General features: G+C 40.4%; 1 protein-coding gene and 1 non-coding gene across 2 annotated transcripts in view; one reads left to right on the plus strand and one right to left on the minus strand.

Annotated features, from left to right (window-relative positions):
- The first annotated feature begins 1,052 nt into the window (after positions 1 to 1,052).
- The window catches only part of PHEX (phosphate regulating endopeptidase homolog X-linked), a 188,492-nt gene continuing 164,183 nt past the window's right edge, over positions 1,053 to 25,361 (plus strand). Inside the window, exons 1-3 of the mRNA XM_023751320.1 lie at positions 1,053 to 1,255; positions 5,998 to 6,066; positions 11,735 to 11,896. Of these exons, the coding sequence (XP_023607088.1) occupies positions 1,138 to 1,255; positions 5,998 to 6,066; positions 11,735 to 11,896 (349 nt within the window). The 5' untranslated portion in view covers positions 1,053 to 1,137. The remainder of the gene's footprint in view (positions 1,256 to 5,997; positions 6,067 to 11,734; positions 11,897 to 25,361) is intronic.
- TRNAR-GCG lies at positions 24,468 to 24,540 on the minus strand. Its single transcript has one exon. It is a non-coding gene; the product is annotated as a tRNA-Arg (tRNA).

The following is a 25,361-nucleotide window of genomic DNA, read 5'->3' on the forward strand; positions in this document are numbered from 1 at the left end:
AGTGGATGGAACATCGGCCTGTGGACTGAAGGGTCCCGGGTTCGATTCCAGTCAAGGGCACATGCATGGGTTGGGGGCTTGATCCCCAGTTGGGGGCGTGCAGGAGGCAGCCGATCGATGATTCTCTCATTATTGATGTTTCTATCTCTCTCTCCCTCTCCCTTCCTCTCTGAAATCAATAAAATATATTTTAAAACACACACACACACACAACATAGTAACCAGTGACTGCCTCCGTGGGACTAGAGTAAAAATACATGGGGGACACTTTTCATCAAACCATGCAGGAAAAAAATGTTTTTACCATAATACACTTAATTTGAAAACTTACCTGTCATTTGTACAATTCTTAGCACTACACAGCGGATGTGCTTTTCCTTCCTCCTTAAAAAAAAATGTTCCGGTCCAAACCATCAGCCTCTGTAGGTTGTCTTAATTGCTACTTTGCATTGCACTGGACTATGACTCTGATTTTTGGCACATGTGGTCATACACAGAGTTCCTAAAATAAAATGCTCCAGGATATCCCAGGAACTCTTAGAAGGCTTTAAAAACGGACTTGCTCACTGACAGCATATCTTTGATAAAGACACTTCAGGCGAGCAGAATGACTATTGTGAAAAGAATTACGTGATGTTGCAATCTTGAAGTGGGTCCGGAGAATCCTTGCCACCTAACTTGTCATGGTCAGGGGGAGTCTGACGAGAATCCAGTTGTGATAAAGACAATTGTTTTTTTTCCTCCCCAAGTGACTATACATTTAAATAGCTAAAACATCTGTTCAGCAACATAGTAAAACATCTACACCCGGAACGCCTGAGAGAGGAGCCTGCCAAACCATCGGTTGAGAGGGACTTTGCTGGGGGGAGCACACCAAGATAAAGCAACCGCTGTTTATTTTGTCTGGTCAGGGGGAGAGCCGAGGCAACCAATATTTTGGGTTTCTTTTACTTCATTTGTGTGGAGAACTATTTGAGAAGGGCTGGTGAGGGGCTCTTTCCTGATAGGACCTTTTTCAGCTGTCCATTAGCAGGAGAGCAAGAGAACTTTGGATGTCAACACCTACCAGATTCTTGAGACCGGCCAACAGACCACAAACAGCGACTCTCTTCTTGTCTGGCCTTCACATCCCTCCCAATGGAAGCAGAAACGGGGAGCAGCACGGAGACTGGGAAATCGGCCAGCAAAGGCACTCGGATCGCCCTGGTGGTGTTCATTGGTAGCACCCTGGTGCTGGGCACCATCCTCTTTCTAGGTAAGTGGGGCACTGGAGGCCAGGGAGCTGGGCGAATGCAGTGAAATGTCTTTGTGCTTGATTCTGTCAGACTCATCAGGATGCAGGTGGAGGGCTGTTTGCTTGTGTTGGTCGATGGTGCATCCTTAGTTTCTATTAAGTATGCAAATAGTGGGAGCCTTTTCTTTAGGAGGCTAAATAAATAAATACACGCAAGTACTCAGTGCGTAGTCCAGGATGTGAAGTGGGTATAAAGTGGCTTCCGAGTGGCTGGAGGATTCGGTTGCACTGGGCAAATATTGTTTTTATGCATTACATTTAGCAAAATGAGTGTTTATGAATTCATAGGCAGATACTTTCATTTATTTTGCGAGGAAAGAATTACACCGTGATCAAAACCATGCTGGAATTTCTTTCCATTTGATTTCTGTCAATGTTTGCCTGAATGAATCACAAAAATTTAACACACAAAATACAAATTAGTTTTTATAAATGCACCTTTAAATGATATTCTTCCTTTCCAACCCAGTGACTCTGGTGGGATAAAATTTTAACTCCGCCTTTCTATTAGATTTAAAAAATAATATGAAGGAAAAGAGGTTTTCTTCCAAGATTTGAAAGGTGTTAGGATTGAATTATGTTAACTCTTGGTGAGAATAAGGTTTCCAGGGAGAATATATGATGATAAAAACATATTCCTATACAAAAGAATGAAATACGTTGGAAAGACTAGGCATTCTGAACCCTTGCCTATCAGCCTTTGTATTTTTCTCATACAGCCCATACTATCTCATGAGCTTGAAAGTTGTATAGGACCAAGCCCTATACTTAGCAGATTCTAGGTGCAGTTTGAAATGTAGCATGCCTGGAAACATTCTTTGGCACATACAGGATGCAGGAGGCCATGTTTATCTTGGCAGGGGCAAACCAGTAATTAAACTTGAAAAGAGTTAGGGTTGTGTGGTTGAAAACTCTGCTAAAATGAGCAAACCATCTTTCCATGTTGTCTGTGGCTGAAAATTTAGGGAATTAGGTGGCTTTATTGCTTTCTGGTACAGTTAAATCTCCTACTCCTGCAGCCAAATTTGTGGCTCTCAAAAACTGTTATGCGATCTCTTGGCTTTTGGGTTTTAGGCAAGTGTCCTATCCTGAAATTCAAAACTGGAGGAAAACTGATAGGGGCATGCCAAGGGACTACATACTGTGTAGGAAGTGACCACAAAGCTAGACTATTTGTGTTTTGAAAACACTCCCAACTTAAAAATCCGAATGGTGATTGTTTATGTAAAAATATGTACTGTTTTGAATGATATTACTGCCTCTTGAAATGTTTTTGAAATTCCATTGTTATGATTACATTCTGAGGCTGAAGCATATAAGTTGGAATACTCTTTTTAAAAAAATAAATATATCTTATTGATTTTTTTACAGAGAGGAAGGGAGAGGGATAGAGAGTTAGAAACATCGATGAGAGAGAAACATCGATTAGCTGCCTCCTACACACCCCCTACTGGGGATGTGCCCACAACCAAGGTACATGCCATTGTTAGGGCTGGAATACTCTTGATGGCAGCAAATCTTTGTTCTTTGAGAGAACATGATTCTTTGGGGTCAGCAGTCAAGTTTTTAGAGCACAGTAAAACTCACCAAGCCATTATATACAGACCCAAGGAGGTCTGTATCTAATAGAAAAAAAGAACTTTCCAGTGTGCCCAATAACCTGGTTCTCACTAGGAATCTTTTTTTTTTAAATATATATTTTATTGATTTTTTTACAGAGAGGAAGGGAGAGGGATAGAGAGTTAGAAACATCAATGAGAGAGAAACATCGACCAGCTGCCTCCTGCACACCTCCTACTGGGGATGTGCCCGCAACCAAGGTACATGCCCTTGACCGGAATCGAACCTGGGACCTTTCAGTCCGCAGGCCGACGCTCTATCCACTGAGCTAAACCGGTTTGGCCTCACTAGGAATCTTTAAGAGGAGCTCTAATGATGTTAGAGAGTAAGGGTGTGGCTATTCTACACCTTTGCTTCTCAAAGTGTGGTCTGTGGACCAATAGCATCAGCATCACTTGCAAGCCTGGGCTCTACCCACCCCAGACCTACTGATTCAGGATCTGCATGTTTACAAATTAAAGTTTCAGAAGCATTGCTTCAGGTGACCACATCCATTTGGATGCATACCGACAGAGACATTTGCTTTAAAATATATTTAAACTCTCAAATTAAAAAGTAAATGATATTTTGGTCAGATATCTCTGCACTATGTCAGACTCCTTCTGTTCCCTCTTCACTACCTAGTTCCCCAGGCTCTGCCCCCCCCACCTCCACCCTGCACCCAGCAAAGACCTTGTCTGGAAATCTCCTGGGACCTGCCAGGCAATGCTCTTTGTGACAATATTCTGGCTAAGGTCCTCTCCTCTTCAAGATGCTTCTAGTTTGACTTTGTGGTATATTCTCCTTCCTGTTCAAATTCAGTCTTATGCCTGGCTGGCATGGCTCAGTGGTTGAGCATTGACCTATGAACCAGGAGGTCACACCTCGATTCCCAGTCAGGGCACAGGCCCAGGTGGTGGGCTCGATCCCCAGTGTGGGGCATGCAGGAGGCAGCGGATCAATGATTCTCTCTCATTAATGTTTCTCTCTCCCTCTCCCTCTCCCTTCCTCTCTGAAATCAATAAAAATATATTTAAAATAAAACAAGGCTGCCCTGACCAGTTTGGCTCGGTGGATAGAGCGTCGGCCTACAGACTGAAGGGTCCCAGGTTCGATTCTGGTCAAGGGCATGTACCTTGGTTGCGGGCATATCCCCAGTAGGGGGTGTGCAGGAGGCAGCTGATCGATGTTTCAAGAAGGTATTGTCCAGAATCATAAAATATTATTTACAATAAAGTTTATTTTTCCATTATAAAAACACACACATGCTCATTAAAGAACATTTGGAAAACATATGGAAGTAGACTGAAGGGGAAATTTCCTCCATGGTTCCACCACCCAAGCACCTTGCAATATTTGGTACTAATTTTTTAAAGTACACAGATATATTTTTACCTAACCACTGTGGTTTTTTTTTTTTGCTTTTTAAAGAAATCAAAATGCATCTTTATGCTACAATACTTCATTTCTTTTTTAAAAAAATATTTTTATTGATTTCAGAGAGGAAGGGAGAGGGAGAGAGAGAGATAGAAACATCCATGATGAGAGAGAATCATGGGTCAGCTGCCTCCCGCATGCCCCCTACTGGGGATCGAGCCCACAACCCGGGCATGTGCCCTTGACCGGAATCGAAACCGGGAGCCTTTGGTCTGCAGGATGATGCTCTATTCATTGAGCCAAACTGGCTAGGTCAATACTTCATTTCTTAAAAGCAGGCCTGAGATGTTTCATAGGCAGTTTATCGAATCTGCAGTGTAATAGGTAAAAAGGCTGTTTGGAGGATGGCAGCAGAGATATGAACAAAGAAAAAGCTGGCTCCTCTCAGAATGTGGGTTAATAAATAAACAGAATATAAACAAACAGGCAAGTAAATAAACAAACCAGATTGACAGGCTGGCAAGTGACGTACAGGTATCCCATCTCTAGCAGAAATATAGATACCGCCACGCTTTCTGATTCTGCTTCTCAGTTGAGGATGCCACAAAGAGCCCTCCACCCCCAACTTCCATCTCCCCACAGCCACATCTCCAAATGGTTCCTTAGTTCTGCCCACAGAGCCCAGTGATAATGAATTCCCCACCAGTTCTTCGGCTACCAAAAATATTTCTGAAATCTAAGCTCACATCTGCTAATGCCCAGGTGCTACCTGGAGTTTACAAATGGGTACCCTTCTGTACTCCTGCAGAAATCCATTTAGATAATGTTGCACCAGATGGGGGAAAGTGAGCTATTGGTGGAAAGCTGTTTCCATCTTGTGGGGGTTTTGTTCCGCTTTGTGTTGGTGGAAGTAGTTGGAAGCTTGGTCCATGGAGCTGCGTCTGTCTGGTAGCTAGGCTGGGTCTGGAGGGAAGAGGGTGTGTGGGGTACAAAGCAGGCAAATAATGGCTCTCTTGCTAGATGACTGAGTTACATACAATATATATTACCTTCCTCCCCCTTGGGCCATATCTATATGGATGGTTTAGATAAGACCCAGAACTCTCTCTCTTTCCACTCAGGATTTGTTCGAAATGACATTTCAATTTTCCCATCACTAAAACCAGAATGTAGTTGTAAACAAAAGAGTAAAATTATGAGACTTAAATCATAGATAATAGGAGATAGAAGAGACTTTAGAGATCTTCTAGCCCAGTAGTTTTTTTTTTTGGTTTGTTTGTTTTTTTAGCCCAGTAGTTCTTAAACATGAACCTGCATCAGAATCCCCTGGAGGACTTGTTAAAATGCAGATGGCTGGGCCCCACCTCAGAGTTTCTGATTCAGAAGGACTGCAGGGCTTGGTAATTTGCATTTCTAACAAATTCCCAGGTGATGCTGTTGCCACTGCTCAGGGGACCCCATTCTGAGAAGCGCTGGTCTAATGGTGCCCAATCATCTTATGTTTGAGAGAATTGAATTGCAGAGCAACCAAGAGTCTCACCAAGGTTACTTAGCTAATGACCAGAGCCTGGTTCTGTGATAATGAGCCAACTGGGTTTTTTAGTTCTGTGTCAATACTGAGAAGGATGAACTGATATCAAATGTCTTGTATATGTGCCTGATGGTGGGTTACCTGAGGGTGATCTGCTTCAAGCAGTCATTTCTTTATTTTGGTCTTGTTTTTTCAGTGAGTCAAGGTTTCTTAAGTCTCCAAGCTAAACAGGAGTACTGCCTGAAGCCAGAATGCATCGAAGCTGGTAAGTCAGTTTTCCATCCTGTGTCAAGTTATAATTATGGTACCTTGGGGAGTGGAAGAGAAAACAGGTGGTATTTTTAGTATCCTGTTTGCTTGAGGTTTACAAAGTATGAAATGCAATTTTGATGAAATTTTAAGTTTACTTTCAAATCTGGGTGTGAAGTTGTGGAGCGCAGGTTTCCTGTTTTCTTTTTCCTTGAAAAAAACAGCTGTGCGGTATTCCAAGTCATTGCAGGCAGACAGAGATATGACGATTTCGGCTCCAGACCACCACAATAAAATGAGTATTGCAACAAAATGAGTTGTAATCTTTTTGCCGGTGGAGGGTCTTGCCTTCAGTTTGTAAAAAAAAAAAAAAAAAAAAAAAATGCAACACCTGTGAAGAGCAATAAAGCAAAGCACAATAAAACACTTGAAAACGATATATAACCTTATTAACCAGTGTCACCCCAATAAATTTAATAAAAAAGAAAAAAAGAACCCCCCCAAGGTATTCCTGTATAAGGAAATCAGAAAGGGGCTTGGAAAGCTGAATGGCCTCTCTTTAAGGCCCAAAGACTGAGACCATTGACCTTCCTATGGCCTCAACTCGATATAGATTCCTATTTATCTTAAGCAGTCTTTCTGAATCTTCTGGTCAGTGGGTCCACCCTGCTTGCGTCCACGCAGGGATCCTCTGTAAATCCATGCTTCCACGGTTACCTGGAGTCTCTTTGGGTCCTTCTATTCCACATTACAAGTCAAATTTTTCTTGAGGTGATCAGGCTGTATATCAGTGAATTCCTTAAAGTGAAGCTGAGTACTTAAAGTTGCCTCAGCTATTAGATTCCTTCCATAAACCAGTGTTAGGGCCTAGATTTCCAGCCCCAACCCCCATTTTTCAGGTGGGTAGGGACACTAGTGTGTTTTCGAAAGAGAGAGCCATAGGATAAGTTAAGCACATGAGCCCCACTATGCACAGGGGTCTGCAGAACACCTGCAGAACACGTCGCAGAATTGTGGCCAAGGGAAGGACCAGAGCAATGCTGTGTGCACGGATGTCATGTGCATGCATGTGCCTCGTGCGTGTGTGTGTGTGTGTGGGAGCCACGTGCATGTGCACTTTGTGTGTGCGTGCCTGCATGCCTTGTGCGTACATGCCGCATGTCTGTGTGTATGTGTGCGTGCGTGCGTCCATGGGTGGCATGTGTGTGTGTGTGTGCACCACGTGCATGTGCGTGCCTGTGTGTGTACATGCCACGTGTGTGTATGTGTACGTGCATGCGTCCACGGGTGGCGTGTGTGTGTACGTGTGTGTGCGTGCGCCACGTGCATGTGCGTGCCTTGTGCGTACATGCCGCATCTGTGCGTGCTGCGTGCGTGCGTGCCTGCGTCCACGGGTGCCGTGCGCGTGCGTGCGTGCGCGTGCGTGGGCGCTGTGTGCGTATGTGGGTGCAGCACGCTAGAAAGTGCTTGGCTTCGGAACCTTTTCTAAGATGTCTCTCCCATAAATCTCTTTTCTTCACCTTTTCTATTTCCTCCTATTTTAACCGGTCTTTCAAAATAAGAAGTGGAGAAAGAATACAAGGAAAGAAGGAATGAAGGAACGGGTATGTTAATGATAGTGGGTAAGGGCAAACAGTCTGGCATGGGCTTGAAGCATAATGTGGCCACTTAAAAGCCACCTGATCTTGAGTTAAGTACATAGACACCCTAAGTCTCAGTTTCACCAACTGTAAAGTGGGGATAATAGTTTTCACTTATCATGCCAGTGAGAATATAAGAAAATAATGATTGTGGTAGTAGTAATCCAGGTCCACAATTCCAGATCCTTAACCCCAAACCCAGAGAGCATGGTAATTCTCAGATGGCAAGACTGGACCTGATCTCAACTCCTGTGGTGGCAAAACTGGATCCTAACTTATGTGAGACTGTTTTAGACTTTGTTTTCCCCGTATGAGAATATGTATACATTCCCAATAGAATTCTTAATGTGCTTGTTTCAGGAGTGCCATTCCAGATGTTGCTGGAGGCGTTCCGTTATATAATCTGTGGTATATGCACTGTATTACTTTTCTAAAATGTGAAAATCTATGAGCTCTGAAACATCTGGCCTCAAGTTTCAGATAAGTGTTCGTGGAATTATAGTACTAAAAATTTATATGTGTGGTTGCCGGATTTAGCTACAGACACATTTAGGATGCTCAGTTAAATTTGAATTGCAGCCAAAACCGGTTTGGCTCGGTGGATAGAGCGTCAGCCTACGGACTGAAGGGTCCCGGGTTCGATTCTGGTCAAGGGCATGTACCTTGGTTGCGGGCACATCCCCGGTGGGAGGTGTGCAGGAGGCAGCTGGTCGATGTTTCTCTCTCATCGATATTTCTAACTCTCTATCCCTCTCCCTTCCTCTCTGTAAAAAATCAATAAAAATATATTAAAAAAAAAATTTGAATTGCACACGTACAACCACTAATTTTTTTGCAGAAGTATGTCCCATATAATAATTGGTATGAATTTATACTCTAAAATTAGTCATTTATTTGAAATTCAAATTTCACCAAGCATCTTGTATTTTACCTGGCAACTGTATTATTTGGCAGTGTCTCTGGCACTGTTCTAAACACTTGACATATATTTACTCATTTAATTATCTTGAAAATCCTATGGGGTGTTATTATGGTCCGCATTTTACAGATGAGGAAACTAAGACATAGAGAGGTTAAGTAACCTGCCTGAGGTTACAGAGCTACTGCATTGTATTGCTGGCATTCAAATCCAGGTAGTCTGGCTCTGGAGTCTGTGATGATGCCATACTGCCTGGAAAGGGCTAGCATAGTTCCTGGCACAGAGGAAATGCCCAGTATTTATTATTATTTTTATTACCACAGCCCTCCCCCTCTTTCTTGAGCCCTGATTAAACTTACAAATTCAGCCTGGTATATGGGGTGGTCCCTCCATCTGTACTACATAAATTAGCTGGAAACCACATAACAATTCACCTTATATACAGCTAGAGGCCCAATGCATGAAATTTGTACAAGGGGCTTGGCCCTCGCAGCCGCGGTGGCTTGCCTCGGCCCTCGCATCCCTGGCTTTGTCCGAAAGGTCGCCGGGAAGGTCTAATTAGCATATTATGCTTTTATTATTATAGATGACTTGAGAGAGTACATAGCACAGGTTTCCATCATCATATATATACATATATGTGTATATATATGTATAATAATTATTATTATTAAAACAAGAGTCTGGGTTTTCCCCATGAAGCTGAGTGGGGGGAAAGGAGTTTTGGTGTATGGTCCCTTGCAATTTGAAGTCACAGTTCCCTTCTCAAAATGCAGCTCTGTGCCCAGCTGGGAAATGTGAATGATGAATTGGGAGGCTGAAGCTAGAGTTTCCCCATTCACCGGGCTCAGTTCCAAATTCAGTGAGTGATGTATTCCTTCACTTTATATCAGGGCTGAGGTTGGAGCTGACCTTGCAGTGTTTCTAGGTACCTGCAAGAATACTGAGGAGATGGGGAGGGCTACATTTGAGGGTTGGGAGGCACCCAGAAAGCAATGTGCTTGTGTGAATAAAAATGTGTGAGAGTGCCCTCGGTGGCCCCGGATCTGTCTCTGCTTCTACAGTGACAGAACAGACCCTGGGACGGAACAGACCCTGGGACACCCCTTCTTCCAGCCTCCGGCCACTCTCCAGCGTCTCATCCAGTCCCCACCTCCAGAACCACTTCCGGGACCAGCCAACACACTGTTTGTTTTTTTCTACTTTAACTCTTTATTGCCAAACAACCATGAGCTCCCACATTGGTCAGAATTATTCCACTGAGGTGGAGGCTGCGGTCAACCACTTGGCCAACCTGCATCTGCAGGCCCCCCACACCCACCTCTCTCTGGGCTCCTGTTTCCACCCGACAATGTGGCTCTGGAGGGTGGGGCCGCTTCTTCCAGGAGTTGGCACAGAAGAAGTGCAAGGGCGCTGAGCATCTCTTAAAGATGCAAAACCAGTGAGGTGGCCTCATTCTCTCCAGGTTGTGCTGAAGCCTCCCCACAGTGAGTGGGGCAAAACTCAGGCTGCCATGGAAGCCGTCCTGGCCTTGGAGAGGAACCTGCAGGCCCTGGGTTCTGTCTGCACAGTCACAGACCTTCAGCTCTGTGACTTCCTGCAGAACCGCTTCCTGGATGAGCAGGTGAAACTCATCAAGATGAGTGACCCCCTGACTAACATCTGCAGGCTGCCACCCCCAGGCTGGGCTGGGCAGTATCTCTTTGAAAGGCCCACCTTTAAGCACAACCAGAAGCCTTTGGAACACAGAGGCCTTTGAGGGGCCCCTCTGCATTCCCCTGGTGTCTGGCTTTTGCCTGAGCCTCTCCCCGAAACTACTAGCCATTCTTTTAACCACCCTGAAGCCCTCTCCCATGCATTGGACCAAATGGAAACAATACAGCTTTTTGCAAAAAATAAATAAATAATAATAATGTGTGTGGGGTTCCTTTGTGTGAGTGTAAATATTGTGTGGGACTGAAACTTGTATGTTCAGTGACCCTGAGGTGTCACATAGAAGATTCATTCTGTGGCTGCACAGCCAGTATAACTAAATAGAAACTGAAATGAAGATTTTGTGTGTTCTAGTATATTTGCATGTTAAATAATAATAATATAGTAGCAGTAAGTAAAAATGTAATTGGATAAAACTGAATTCTGAAAGATGAAAATATTAAGCCAATTTAAAATTTATCAAACTTCTAAACCATAGATAGGATTAATGACAATCAATTTTTTTGCTTTGTTCTTTTTTTTGGGGGAGGTTGAAAATAGTAGGAATTTTGATGTCCTATAGAAATGAGGGTGTTTGTATATTATTTACTTTATTGAAGACAAAAAGCTGTTTGAAATTTTCATAGAAGGTCTAGGCAAGAAATATCTAGCCTTACTTTTAAGCCTGGAGGAACCACACATGTAGCCAAACTAACATGTGTATCTAAATGTATACAGATTTTACTTTTGGGGGCAATTTATTCACATTTAGCTGAAAACTCATTGGGTTTTCATTACTTTGAACAGAAATGTATTCTGGCATTAATGAGAGTATGAAAACTACTTAGGATGTCATCTTTCCAATATCATTAAAATATTAGCTGTCTGAAAAAAATTTGTTGGTGGATATCTCTGTGCTAGAGTGGTAGTCAGCAATTGTATGACAGTTGGAAGAGAGTTGGAGTTCAATGTTGGGAATATTGGAACCTTCTCATTTTGTAATGAAAGATAGTTTTTAAAGCTCTTGGAAACATTTACAATTGTACAAACTTAATACCTATCGACTATATGTCATATGTAATTGTGTGTGGGCTTATGAAAGAGGAAAAAATGTATACATCAGTCTATTTTGTCTTTCTGTTAACTTATACAAATACTCAGTTCTGCTCCTAGACCTGGGTAAGAGAGGCCCCTGCCTTGGGTCCCTCATCTAGAATGCCCACTTTGCCTTGCTCTCTAGCCAAGGAGTCTTATAGGGCCAAGTTAGCATCCTTCTACAACCCAGAGTTCACTGCTGGATAGCAGTTGATTCAGGGAAATGTAAAAGCGAAGGCTTGGGAACTGGTAGATAGGAAATCATTGTTTAATTTGGAAGAGGCCAATACACAGCATTCAGTGCTTGTCATTAATCCTATGATTTTCTTTTTACATAGCTGCTGCCATCTTGAGTAAAGTAAATCCGTCTGTGGACCCTTGTGATAATTTCTTCCGGTTTGCTTGTGATGGCTGGATAAACAGCAATCCGATTCCTGAAGATATGCCAAGCTATGGGGTTTATCCTTGGCTGAGACATAATGTGGACCTCAAGTTGAAGGGTAAGTTTCTACTGGGGATCGCTTTACAGAGATCAGTATTTGACCAAAAAAAACCAAACAAACCCACAAAAAACCCACCATAATTTCCCTATTCACTTTTTAGCTATACTGAATTCATGTTCAAGATTTTTAAAAATGGAAGCTTGGGAGGAAAGTTGTGGAATTCCAATCTCCCCGATCTCAATACAAGCTTGAGTCATTATGTTCATGTTTCACAGTAGTAATTTCTGCTGCTGAAGGACAAATAGCATCTGATTGAGACTGGGAGCAAAGGAATAGTTAATGCAAACCATGTTATATCAATGTACTTATTTGTCTGTTGTGTTCAGAGCAAACTTTATCACTTGCTCATTGTGTCCTAGATTTTTATGGCTTACAAAATATACTTGACACCTCATCGTTTTTTGACATCACTTTTGAGAACTCTGGATGACCTTGGTGTTTGTCATATTGTTCCTGTTAACTTCTAACTTATCTCTGGGGAGACTGTCTTTTCTCCCATGGCCTCTCTTATAACGACAAGATCACACACACGTACTCACATGTGCGTACATACACATACTCACATAGGTGTGTGTGCACACACCCTTCAAAAGTTGAAAATGTCTTTTGCCAGAGGATCTTCTGTTTGCAATGGATCTAATTTTTATGCTGAGCTATTGGAGACCGCCACTTCAGGAGGGAAATTGGTAGATTTCAAAGCCAGATAAGTTCGGTGTTTTGAGAAGGCAAAAATAATGTTTTTTCCTCTTTGTGTTAACTGTTAGTTATGCCATATAACTTGCGTTCATTTACACCTACAAAGAATTTCTGAGCACTTACAGGGATCATTATTTTCCTTTCTTCCCCAACTCCTTTTTTCCAAGATTTTAAATACATGAAAATCAAATATGTACCAATTTATAGATATACTATAACCAAAACATGGTAAAATAGATAACTGTTATCAATTGTAAGGGAAAACATGCTTAAATGTCACTAGCTATAAATCATATGTAGGCAGGGGAGGGTGTGTAGGAAGAGATCAACCCATGAACTTGAATGCATATATGCATAACGCGTGGACACAGACAGTGGGGTGGTGAGGGCCTGGGCGGGGCCGGGGGAGGACGGGAGCGGGCTGGAAGAGGTTTATGGGAGGGATAAGGAGGACCTATGTAATACTTTCAACAATAAAGATTAAAAAAATAAATCATATGAACTTAACATTTTCTACTAAGAGACCCAAACTTAGTCGTCATAAATTATAAATGAGAATTTTCAAGAATGTCAGAGGTTTACCCCAACCCAACAGGTGAAATTCCCACACTATGCAACCATAAATAAGACTTCAAGGAATGAATTTACTAATACTTATTTCCCTGTAAGATATTACCTCAGGTTGGTCCATCACTTTCCAATCTTGCCTATTTCCTGTTTCCCTTCTGTGGCTTTCTAAATCCAATCACGTGTGCAGAAATATCACTGAAGAAAAGAGAAAGACAAGATTTCCAGATAGATGCTCCTTTTACATTACTTACAATAAAAAGATTTCCATCTTCAGGGCTTGAAACAGTTATAGTAATTTAAAGAACTTTTTGGAGATGTCTTAATGTAAAAATTAAAATCAGTATTGATGTGTTTTATTTGAGGAGGATATTGTATACAGGCTTCTTTAAAATTCATAGAAATAAGAGTAAATTGTTCAGAGCAGCACTGGAGTTTTTTGTTTGCTTACTTCTTTTAAAAATGAAAAATTTCATTCCCAAGCTTAGATGGGAAATAGAAAAGAGCAAAAATAACATGCAAAAGGAAAGAAGAAAGCCTCCTATAAGTCCACCCCGAAGAGTAGCTGCTGATGAAGCAATTGGGTATATATCTTTCCAGGATTTTTTTTCATGTGTGATTACATATGCATAACCATCACACACCCATATACTTAAAAATTAACTGATATGCATACTGTTCTGTCATACCTTTAAAAATGATATATTTTTCATAGACATGGATTATGTAAGATATATTTTTTCCTATTACAAATAACACTATAATAAATATCCATATGTACACACCTTTATGTCCTTCCCTAAATATATGTTTAGTATAAGTTCCCAGAAATGCACTTGTTATGTTGAAAGAGTATTCATAGTTTAAATTTTGATTCATATAGTTGAATCGCCCTTTAGAAAGTAATTTCTAGGTCTTTACATATTGTTTTGCTGTTTGACATGATAACTTTTCTCCATCGACTTTTTTTTTTGTGTGGTATAAAGTAGGGGTCAGCAAACTGTGACCAGTGGGCCAGATCTGGCCCACTGCCTATTTTTGTAAATAAAGTTTTATTGGAAGACAGATACATCCATTCATTTCTGTATTATCTATGGCTGCTTTTGCATGACAGAGTTAAATAGTTGCTACAGAGGCCATATGGCCTTCAAACCCTAAAATATTTACTCTCTGAACCTTATGGAAAAAGTTTGCCAACTTGCGATGTCTGGCATAAAGGTTTGATATACTGTATTGGATCTGATTAAAACTTTCTTATTAATTAATAGCTTTTTGTGGCTTCTTTGGGATTTTTTAGAGAGGTTATCATAAAATTAAGAAGTAATTTCCTTTTACTATGTTGCCTAGAGCCTCCAGAACAGAGTTGAATAATAGCAATGATAATGGGTGTGTTTTTCATATTTCTAGCTTGGGTAGTAATGTCTCTAGTATTCCCCCTCAAATATATTTTTCCTTGTAATAGGTAGTCTTCTTTATTCTGTTCTGTTATTTCTAGTTTACAAAAAGGAGTTGCTAAAGAAAGACCTCTCTTTACTATTTATCAAGAAAGTCAGATGAAATATCTCTTACATTCTCTAGATTTTCTCATGCTGACTTTACCTTATAATCCTGAAATGAACCCTATCTGTGAATGATTTATTATTTTCTTTTAAGGAATTATTAGACTTGAATAAGCTATTATTTGTTTTTTACATTTGTGTCTATATTTATGATTCACGCTGGTCCATGGATTTTTATGTGCTAGGTTTGTCAAATTCTGTTATTAAAATTGTGCTGGCCTTGTGAAACAAAATGGGAGGCTTCCCATATATTTCTGTGCTCTGGGGAAGACAACCAAATAAATCGCAAGTTATTCTGTTACAAGCACTGTAAAGGGTGAATTAAAAAATTGATCACAGGCTCTTGTTTCAAGTGCCAATAAGGAGACCAAATGGTGGAGTAGTGTCTCTTTTTAAATTGGTATAATCTTTTACCAGACTATGTGTTTGAAATATAAAATGTGTATTACTTTTTTAAACTTTTAAACTTTGAGGTAATTCACATTTACAGAAAAGTTGAAAGAATAGCACAAGGAACTCCAATATACTCTTCACCCAGATTCCCTGATTGCTACCATTTTGCTATATTTGTTTTATAATATTCTGTCATTGTCTCTATAAATGTGTAGATATTGTTTTATTCTGTTTATATCAATGCATTTATATATAGATAGTGAGAAAATATATCTAATAATGTATAGACATTGATATACAGATAGACTTATAGATATATTTTTCTGAACTTTTACAAGTATGTTGCACATGAGTATTCTTAAAGTGTATAATAGAGCTTTTCAAATATCAGATGTGGCTACAATCTTATTTTTTAATCACTAGATCTTTAAATTCTATCTATATCTCTTTGTATATTCTATATCTATGTATCTACATATCTCTCACTGTATCTGCCCATTCATCCAAGCATCCAGGCAATAGAAGCTCATTGTACACCAACTATAAATGAATAACAAGAAGAAACATACTTCAAATCCAATCACCTAGCTATAATTTTTTAACTGCAAATATACATATAAAATGATATGTGTAACTTAAAAGGAATCATATAATATGTTCTCTTTTTATAATCTGCTCTTTTTACTTGATATTTACATGTTAACATCTTTTCATGTAAATAAAAATAGATCTATAGCATCATTTGCCCTGATTGCTTTTTATGGATACACTAGAGGCCTGGTGTGTGAAATTCTGTGTACTTGGAGTGGGGGGTCCCTCAGCCCGGCCTGTGCCCTTTTGTAGTCCGGGAGCCCTTGGGGGATGTTCATTAGTTGGACATCCTTAGCACTGCTGAGGAGGTGGGAGAGGCTCCCACCACTGCCGCTGCACTCGCCAGCTGTGAGCCTGGCTTCTGGCTGAGCAGTGCTCCCCCTGTGGGAGCACACTGACCATCAGGGGGCAGCTCCTGTGTTGAGTGTCTGCCCCCTGGTGGTCAGTGCATGTCATAGTGACTGGTTGTTCTGCCGTTTGGTCAATTTGCATATTAGCCTTTTATTATATAGGATTACAGTTTATTTAAGCCAGGAGTGGGGAACCATTTTTCTACCAGGGGCCATTTGGGTATTTATAACATCATTCGTGGGCCATGCAAAATCATCAACTTAAAAATTAGCCTGCTATATTTGGTCAAATATTTCATTAGCTCATCCCTAATGCCTTGGCAGGACCAGACTAAATGATTTTTCAGGCCTTATATGGCCCACAGGCTGGACATTCCCCACCCCTGATTAAGCAATTCCTATGATGCCACTTAGGTTGTTTACAATTTTTTTTCCTCACTGTAAGCTACTCAGAGCATGAGTTTCGAGGCCACAGAACTGGATTTGAATCCTGGTTCCCTTTCATTTCTCTTCTGTGTCACTTTTGGTTAATTACTTATCTCAGCTAGCTCAAGTTTTCTTATCTTTCAAGTGGAGATAACAATACCCAATTCATGGGGTTTGTGAGGACTAAAGGAGATGACCCATATAAATTATCCAGTCCAGTTCCTTTCATATAGCAGGCCCTTAATAAATATTTGTCCTTTGCTCCTCAGTTTTATCTCAAAGATAGTTCTGAGTCTCACAAAGTAATGTCTATGAAACCCTTAAGTATTATTCTGGTCTTATCCTTTGTAAATATCATGTGCTTTCAAAAATATTGAATACTGTCTAGATATTTTTTCTCACCCTCGATAAAGAGAACATCCAAAAATAAAATGCAATACTACCAATCAAAAGAAAACCATTTTCTTATGTCTGATAGAGAACACACAGATATGGCCATCCAATTTGTGAAATAAAATGGATTTGACAGACCTGGCTGATGAAAAATTGCCCTCTATTGAAGTCAGCAACCTGGCTTTGTGAATTTTTTCTTTAAATGGCGTATAAGACTCAGATTTCTACTTGGAAAATAAAATAACTTCTTGTTCTCTTCAAGAATCAGGATTTTATTTAAAAAAGGCTGAATATAGTGATGTGTTTAAATGTCTTAAAATTTCCTTCCTACAAAACCTCCCAAATTTGTCTTTATGTGACCATGGAGATGACACAGCACGCATTGCTTATGAACGAGCAGATGAAAATGTTGCAAATGAGCACTTATGAAACATGAGGCAATGAGTGAGATAGAACACTTGTGTCAAACAGAAGACAGATGACTCAAGGTAGGGCCAGCTCATCTCTATTATGGAATAACAATCTTTGCCAATATTTTGTAAAGAAATGCAGTATATTATTATGTTCAAGCACAGACAGCATCAGTGGAACAATAAAGTGAAGTAGGGGCTATGCATTAATGAGCAGAGAAAGATGATTGTGATTCATAGATCAGTTGTTTATTTGTAAATACTTGCTGGTTGAGATCCAAATGATTCTCATAATTAAATAACCCTCTATAATCTTTTTTTCTCCCTACAAATAATCCTAGCCAAACCAACTTTTGCAGAGAAAACTTCAGTTCAGCTCCAGTAAAGTGATTTGACAATTAGGAAGATCAGATTATTGAAGATACAGTTAACGGTGGCGTTTTCCTCATACCATGAACGTAATGTAATGAATTACCAATCTAAGCCTTGATATCATTAAGTTTTTTGAAATAAATGATATCAGACTGGAAAAATCAAAATGGGGATGCGGTGGGGCCATTGTGGAGGGCTTTTATTCCTGGTGAAAACGCAGGCCCTGTAAGCCTCAGTGAATCTGCTATGCAGACTGGGTGTGCCCACTCAGAGAAGATTTCCATTTTTCTGATCATGCTGGCTCTTTTCCATGTGGCCACACAGGAAGCAAAGATTGCTAGGTTATTCACATGTCACCATCACTCTTGTATGCACAGAGGGGTCCTGCATGAAGATTTGGGCCTGTATAGAGGACTTTCAGAATGTCAAATGAAATGATTTTACTTGGAAAGATTTTTGTTGTTGTTGTTCACATTTTTCCTAATCTTTCATACACTATTTGAGTTTGGGTGGGGGTGGGGATGCATGGAGTGTGAGGAAGGGGAAAGAAGTCAAATTTTAAAAGTGTAGAAATTTCCTGTTAGGAGATATTCACTTCAAATATAGAAATGAATTTCTTCCTGAAGACTGTGAAGAATGTTCATGTAGCTTTAAGATATGTTCTATTTCTACTGGCTGAAGGAAGTAAAGAGGCCATGAGAATGGCTACCATGTGTAAAAGCTTGCGTTCTAGTAGTTTTCGCAGTTGGCATTTTAGGTTTTCTTCTTGTGTGTTTTTTCCATCCTCCATATATTTCCTTGTCTTACTTTTTGACTCTTAAATGCTCCAAGCATTTGATTTTAAGATATGATCTTAGCCAGATGGATTTCATGTAGTTCTTCTGTCATAATGGTTAATATTACAAATAAGTTGGTTGTGCTTGATAAGAACCAGATCTATTCATTGCATCCATTTTGAGTATGCTCTTTAATTTGGGAGAAATTCATTCACTTTTTTAAAAAACAATATATATTTTATTGATTTTTTACAGAGAGGAAGGGAGAGGGATAGAGAGTTAGAAACATCGATGAGAGAGAAGCATCGATCAGCTGCCTCCTGCACATCCCCTACTGGGGGTGTGCCCGCAACCAAGGTACATGTCCTTGACTGGAATCGAACCTGGGACCCTTCAGTCCCCAGGCCGACGCTCTATCCAGTGAGCCAAACCAGCCAGGCGAAATTCATTCACTTTAAATAGAAATGCACAGCATTGTGACCATATTAATTAATTTGTGGACTAAAGATTATTTACTGAGCATTTACTTTTTTCCTGGCAGCAGTTGCTTTCAGTCACAAATGACAAAAACACCTACTCAAGCTGGCTTAAACAATAAGAAAAATTTGCTGGCTTATGTAACCAAAATGTCTAGTGGACTTTAGGTAAGGGTTGATCCAGCAGCTGAACTATGTCATTAAGGATCACATTCCTTTCTTTCTCTACTCTGATGTCCACCATCTTATGCTCCTAAGTCTGTTTGGTGTAAGATTATTGCCAATAGCAACCAGAATTTACACTTTCTCATTCACATCTAGCAAGAGGGTATCATGTTAGACATAGGAGGATACAGAAGTGCAGAGATTAATAAAGCTTCCAAGGTTGTCCTTGTGGAAATGAAAAATCTGCATATCACAAAATGTTTCAATAGGTATGGTAATCAAGACTCTAGCACTGCACTGTTCACTTATGGTAACCACTAGCCACATGTGGCTTTGAGCACTTGAAATATGGCTGGCTGGAATTGAGATGTGCTGTGAGTGTAAAATACATATCAAATTTCAAAGACTTTGTTTAAAAATATGTGACATATCTGGTTATTTTATAATTACATATTAAAACGATACTATTTTAAGATCTTTTGGGTTAAATAAAATATATTATTATATATAATCTCACCTTTTTTGCTTATTTAAATGCAGCTACAAGAAAATTAAAAATTTCATATGTGGCTCAGATAATATTTCTATGAGACAGTGCTGCTCTAGAGCCCTGAAGAGGTCATTAGAAAGGTGAGTTATCTTGGAATGAATTCAAATTTATTTCAGTGATAGAGAAGGGTCAGAGAACATCTTTATTAAAAATAACCCCCTACTCCTACCCAGTCTCTCTGAATCCTATTACCTGTAAGTTTGTCCTTTGTGGCATGTATACCATCTGAAATTATCTTGTTTCTGAACTTTCTTACTTGTTCCATGTTCTCTCTTATGCGTGTCGTCCTTCCCCACTCCCCACCTGGCCACCCCGCAGAGGGTAAATTTTCTGAGAGCCAGAATCTTGTCCATTTTGGCTTCACTGTGATCCAGCACACAGCCTAGTGGCTGGCACATAGTTGGTGCCGAGTAAATACGTGTTGAAGAAAGGAGAGAATGATCATGCACTCCATGTGGCTGGGTGCTGAGGTGGAGTGGCTGGTTGGCTGGACAGGGAGAAGTGGTTTTCTCATCTCCTCTTCCTCCCCCTCCTCCTGTGCCTGGGATTCTGCATGCTCTCCCAGAAAAGTCCTGAGATCTAACCAGAGCTTGGCCCTGACAGGAGGGGAAGGGTAATTGTTAGTTGTTCTCCGTGTGTGTTCTAGGCCTCAGGAAGGGAGGACAGTGAGCCAGTCCAAAGTCCTCCTGGGGCTCCAAGACTCCCTGGTGCTGTGGTCTTGTATAAGTTACAACAAGGGAAATCAGAGCTCAACAGATGGTGTTCAAGTTCAGTCTCTGAAAAAAAAATTGGGGCTCTGCCACTTACTGGCTATGTGACAGTGGGCAAACCACTTCCCTGTGCACCTCAGTTTCTTCTCTGGTTATACTGTTGGACGAAATGACTGAGATGTGCTGAATATCGTCCGCACAGGGTTTAATACTTAGCATCTGTTATTACTGTTAACTTCATGAGGCTTAAATTAATGTTTTAAAAGCACTTGGCACATAATAGATGCTTAAGAAATGTTAGTTTCAAAGCCAAATACAAATTTTATAACTTGAATTTATAAAAAAACTTTAGAGCATTACTAGAGTAAAATATTGTGATCTAGTTTTTTTTTTTTTTCCAAAAGTATCGCATACCTGTAAATAAGGCAGTTGGTCCTGAAAATAACAGGCCTAGGAGGGAAAACAATAGGTTATGATATTTGTGTGTATTCCTAACTTTTATTGACAGACCATGGCCATTACCTTGAATCCTGCAAGGTCTTGATAATCAAATTGGTCAGACAACACACTCCTTGGGGAATGTGAGTTTTAAATCACTCCTACAGCAAAAGAAAGAAGAGGAAAGGGGAATCAGGGAAAATAAGAAAGAGTGTCATCGTAGGCTGCTCTAGATCCTCTTTAGATGCCATTAAAACAATTACATCTATGCCCCTTTCTTTTCTCATCCCTAGGGGATCCTTAACCCAGGCCCACAACCCCTCAAGAGGGCGCTTGATAGAATTCAGGAACTTGCATGGGGAAAAATGCACCGTTATTTTTACTAACCTTTGATGGAACTTTAGCATTTTAATTATGAACTGAAGCAACAAACTCTGATATTATTAGCTGTCACTTTTTTATTGCAAGTCATTGTTATTTTTCTTAAATACAGATGTTACAGGTATCTTAAGATATTATTTACATACATCACCACTTCAAAATCATAAAGTGGCTAGACCCAATGCTGGATTTTATTTAATGAGTTAATGAAGTATCACAAACATGATGTCAAATAGTAAAACAACTGTTTTGTTAACTGTTTCCGAATAACTGGTTTCCTTTATAAATCTGCGTTCCTTTTCTTTTAAAAAATATATATTTTATTGATTTTTTACAGAGAGGAAGGGAGAGGGATAGAGAGAGTCAGAAACATTGATGAGAGAGAAACATTGATCAGCTGCCTCCTGCACACTCCCTACTGGGTATGTGCCTGCAACCAAGGTACATGCCCATGACTGGAATCAAACCGGGGACCCTTGAGTCTGCAGGCCGATGCTCTGTCCACTGAGCCAAACCGGTTACAGCTGTGTTCCTCTTCTTATGCACTCATAAACATTATTCTGAGAATGGTCTGTAGGTTTTAAGTGCCTGCCCACAGGATGTATGGCACAAAGAAGATTAAGAACCCCCTGCCAGCCGAAACCGGTTTGGCTCGGTGGATAGAGCGTCGGCCTGCGGACTGAAGGGTCCCAGGTTCGATTCCGGTCAAGGGCATGTGCCTGGGTTGCGGGCACATCCCCAGTGGGAGATGTGCAGGAGGCAGCTGATCGATGTTTCTCTCTCATCGATGTTTCTAACTCTCTGTCTCTCTCCCTTCCTCTCTGTAAAAAATCAATAAAATATATTAAAAAAAAAAAAGAACCCCCTGCCTACGTAAGGATTGCTGGGGCAAACCTTATGAAGGTATAGTTTTATTTAATTCCAGCCTTTTGCTGCATCCTGTTTTAGGTGTTTTGAGTGGAGTTGGCTATTATATGGCCCCATGGGTCCACTCATACCCAATCTTCGAACAGTCCACTGTCTAGAATCCCTGGATAATGAGCACATTACTGACAGTTAATTTGTGTTTATAAGGATATTAAATGGAACCAGAGATTTGTGTTTGGAGATTTGTGCCAAGGCTTGAACTGATTAAGTGCAAGCTTTATGGGATTACCTCTACCACGGAATAAATATATTTATAGATGAAATTACTGAGTGTTGCCACATGCCTATGCCCAACTAGAGATGGTACAGTTTTTGTTGTGGTGTAATTACAAATATTTGCGAAGAGTGCAAATGATTGAAAATAGTAATATACCAAGTAGAGCCTTTATGCATAAGTACATGTTATGTGGTATGTGAAAGAGCTTGCTCATCTTGAAGATAGGGACTCTTGGTTGAGCTTGAAAGGGTAGGGGCATGAGAGGGATTATAAAATTGGAAGTTCTGTGAGTCAAATTCCAAGGAGAAGATCAAATCAATATATCTTGGCTTTGTTGGAAGGAAGGAATGAGCAGGGCTGTTGGTGAGAAATGACAGGAGTGAGATGGGCGGGTGAAGAATGTCAACATCCATTTGTGAGATTTTGCCTTGCAACAGAGAATGCTGAGCTTGCTGAAAGTGGAGTGACAGCCTAGATATGTTACACATGGGAATATTGACTGAAGAAAAGGATTGGAAAAATAGATGAGGGGGCATTTTTGTAGCATAAATATTGCAACACATTATGAAAAGTTTCCTACTAGTTAGCTTGAATGTTGTGGGAAGAAAGACATATTTTACTTTAGAAGATTGCCAACTGGCCCTGGCTCAGTGGTTGAGTGTCCTATGAACCAGGAGGTCATGGTTCAGTTCCCATCAGGGCACATGCCTGGATTGCGGGCTTGATCCACAATGTAGGGCATGCAGGAAGCAGCCTATCAATGATTCTCTCTCATCATTGATGTTTCTATCTCTCTCTCCCTCTCCCTTCTTCTCTGTAATCAATAAAAAATTATATATATATATATATTTTAAAAGAAGATTGCCAACCGATTTTAGGTTCTTTTGACTAAATATAAGTTCTTTTACATGACTAATGACACAGGATATGTGCATCCTGAGAAAGACATATATACTCCTACAGTGACACTTCTCAGCCTGCCTACACCCAGGCCTCATTTTGCATGGCCGGTGTGTATAAGTGTACTTTACTTTGCAGATGTTCAGAGGGCTTGCATATTTTTAAAAATTTATTTTTCAATTACAGTTGCTATACAACATTATATTAGTTTCAGGTATACAGCATAACAATTAGACAGTTATATATCTTACAAAGTTATCACTCCAATAAATCTAGTAGAAGGGTGACCTGTTTTTAGAAAGCCACTCCCTGAAAAAGGAGGACTGTTTGGAAAGGGAAGAAAAATCCTAGCTGGCTTTGGTGGTAACAATTCAGAGGCAAATGCACCTGAGCGTTGGTGTAATGACCCCTGAAGCTCCTCCAAGTCCTCATGTATTCTTTTTTTAAACCCACACCCAAGGATATTTTTCCATTGATTTTTTAAAGAGAGTGTGGAAGAGAGAGGGAAAGACAGAAATATTGATGTGAGAGAAATACATCGATTGTTTTCCTCCTGCACGAGCCCCAACTAGGGCCCTGGCTGGGAAGGAGCCTGCAACTAAGGTATCTGCCCTTTTTTTTAAAATTTTTTTATTTTTTTTTTATTTTTCGCTAAAAGTATTACAAAGGGTATTACATAAGTGTCCTTCCCCCCCCCGCCCACCCTTGACAAGCCCCTGCCCTCCCTTACCCCCCAATGTCTTATGTCCATTAGTTATGGTTATATGGATGCATACAAGTCCTTCGGTTGATCTCTTACTCCCCTCCCTCCTGTCCCCCAACCCTCCCTGGCCTTCCCACTGCAGTCCGACAATCAGTTTGAGGCAGCTCTGCCACTGTATTTATTATTGTTCAAAAGTTTGTAATGGTCTTAATTATCCATGAAAGAGTGAGATCATGTGGTATTTTTCCTTCATTGACTGGCTTGTTTCACTTAGCATAATGCTCTCCAGTTCCATCCATGCTGTTGCAAATGGTAAGAGTTCCTTCTTTTTAACAGCAGCATAGTATTCCATCGTGTAGATGTACCACAGTTTTCTAATCCATTCATCTACTGATGGGCACTTAGGCTGTTTCCAGATCTTAGCTATGGTGAATTGTGCTGCTATGAACATCTGGGTGCATATATCCTTTCTGATTGGTGTTTCTGGTTTCTTGGGATATATTCCTAGAAGTGGGATCACAGGGTCAAAAGGGAGTTCCATTTCCAATTTTTTGAGGAATAAGGTATCTGCCCTTGACAGGAATTGAACCTGTGACCCTTCGGTCCGCAGGCCAACGCTCTATCCACTGAGCCAAACTGGCTAGGGCCCCATGTATTCTTGCTGTTGGTTGCCAGAATAATAATGGAGCTGAGAATATGGGATTTTTGCAGGAGTTTCCAAGCATCATCCAGATTTCATACCAGAAACAAGAGGACTCAGATTTCTTAGGCCTTGAAACCTGCATCTTAGAGAAATGGCTCAAATATTTACCTTGACTATACTTCTGATTGGTCAGTGGCAAAACTCAGGCATTAGAACAATTAAAAAGATGGTTGCACATGAAAATGCATGGCAAGACTGAATTGAAAATTTCATCCTTGCACTTCCAAACTCGCTGATGAGATGTCTTTAGCGATGCTCTCACCCTCAATTCTGATAACTTTTCAATTGCAACTTGAAGTTGTATATGGGTTGAGCATCTTTACAATGTGGCAAAATTCTCATTTCTCCCCCAATTTACTACTGATGGGGGAATTTCTACTCATTATTGTGAAGTGAGCCTTTAGTAGATTCCAAAGAAAATTCGTAAGTGAATGTATCACACTGAGTAGGGCCTAACAGGCGAGGCCCTTTATAGAGATGCCCTTATTGAATAATAGCCTTAATTACTATTTGTTGAACTCTCTAAATGGCACTCTCAATAAGCCTAAAGTATGTAAGATTTATCCACATTTTGCAAAGGAGGAAATAAAGGCAACCAAGCAGTACAATAACCAGCCCGGGATCACATAGCTAATAGGTAATGGAGCTGGGATTAGAATTCATACGGGTTGACCCTTAGTGCCTGGTTAAAACCCTGACAACTAGGAAGGTGGTTTATCCCATTTTATAGTTGTGGAAGCTGAGGCTTAAAGAACTTAA

This window comes from Myotis lucifugus, unplaced genomic scaffold, assembly GCF_000147115.1.
Source record: "Myotis lucifugus unplaced genomic scaffold, Myoluc2.0 scaffold_20, whole genome shotgun sequence".
Taxonomy (NCBI): Eukaryota; Metazoa; Chordata; class Mammalia; order Chiroptera; family Vespertilionidae; genus Myotis; species Myotis lucifugus.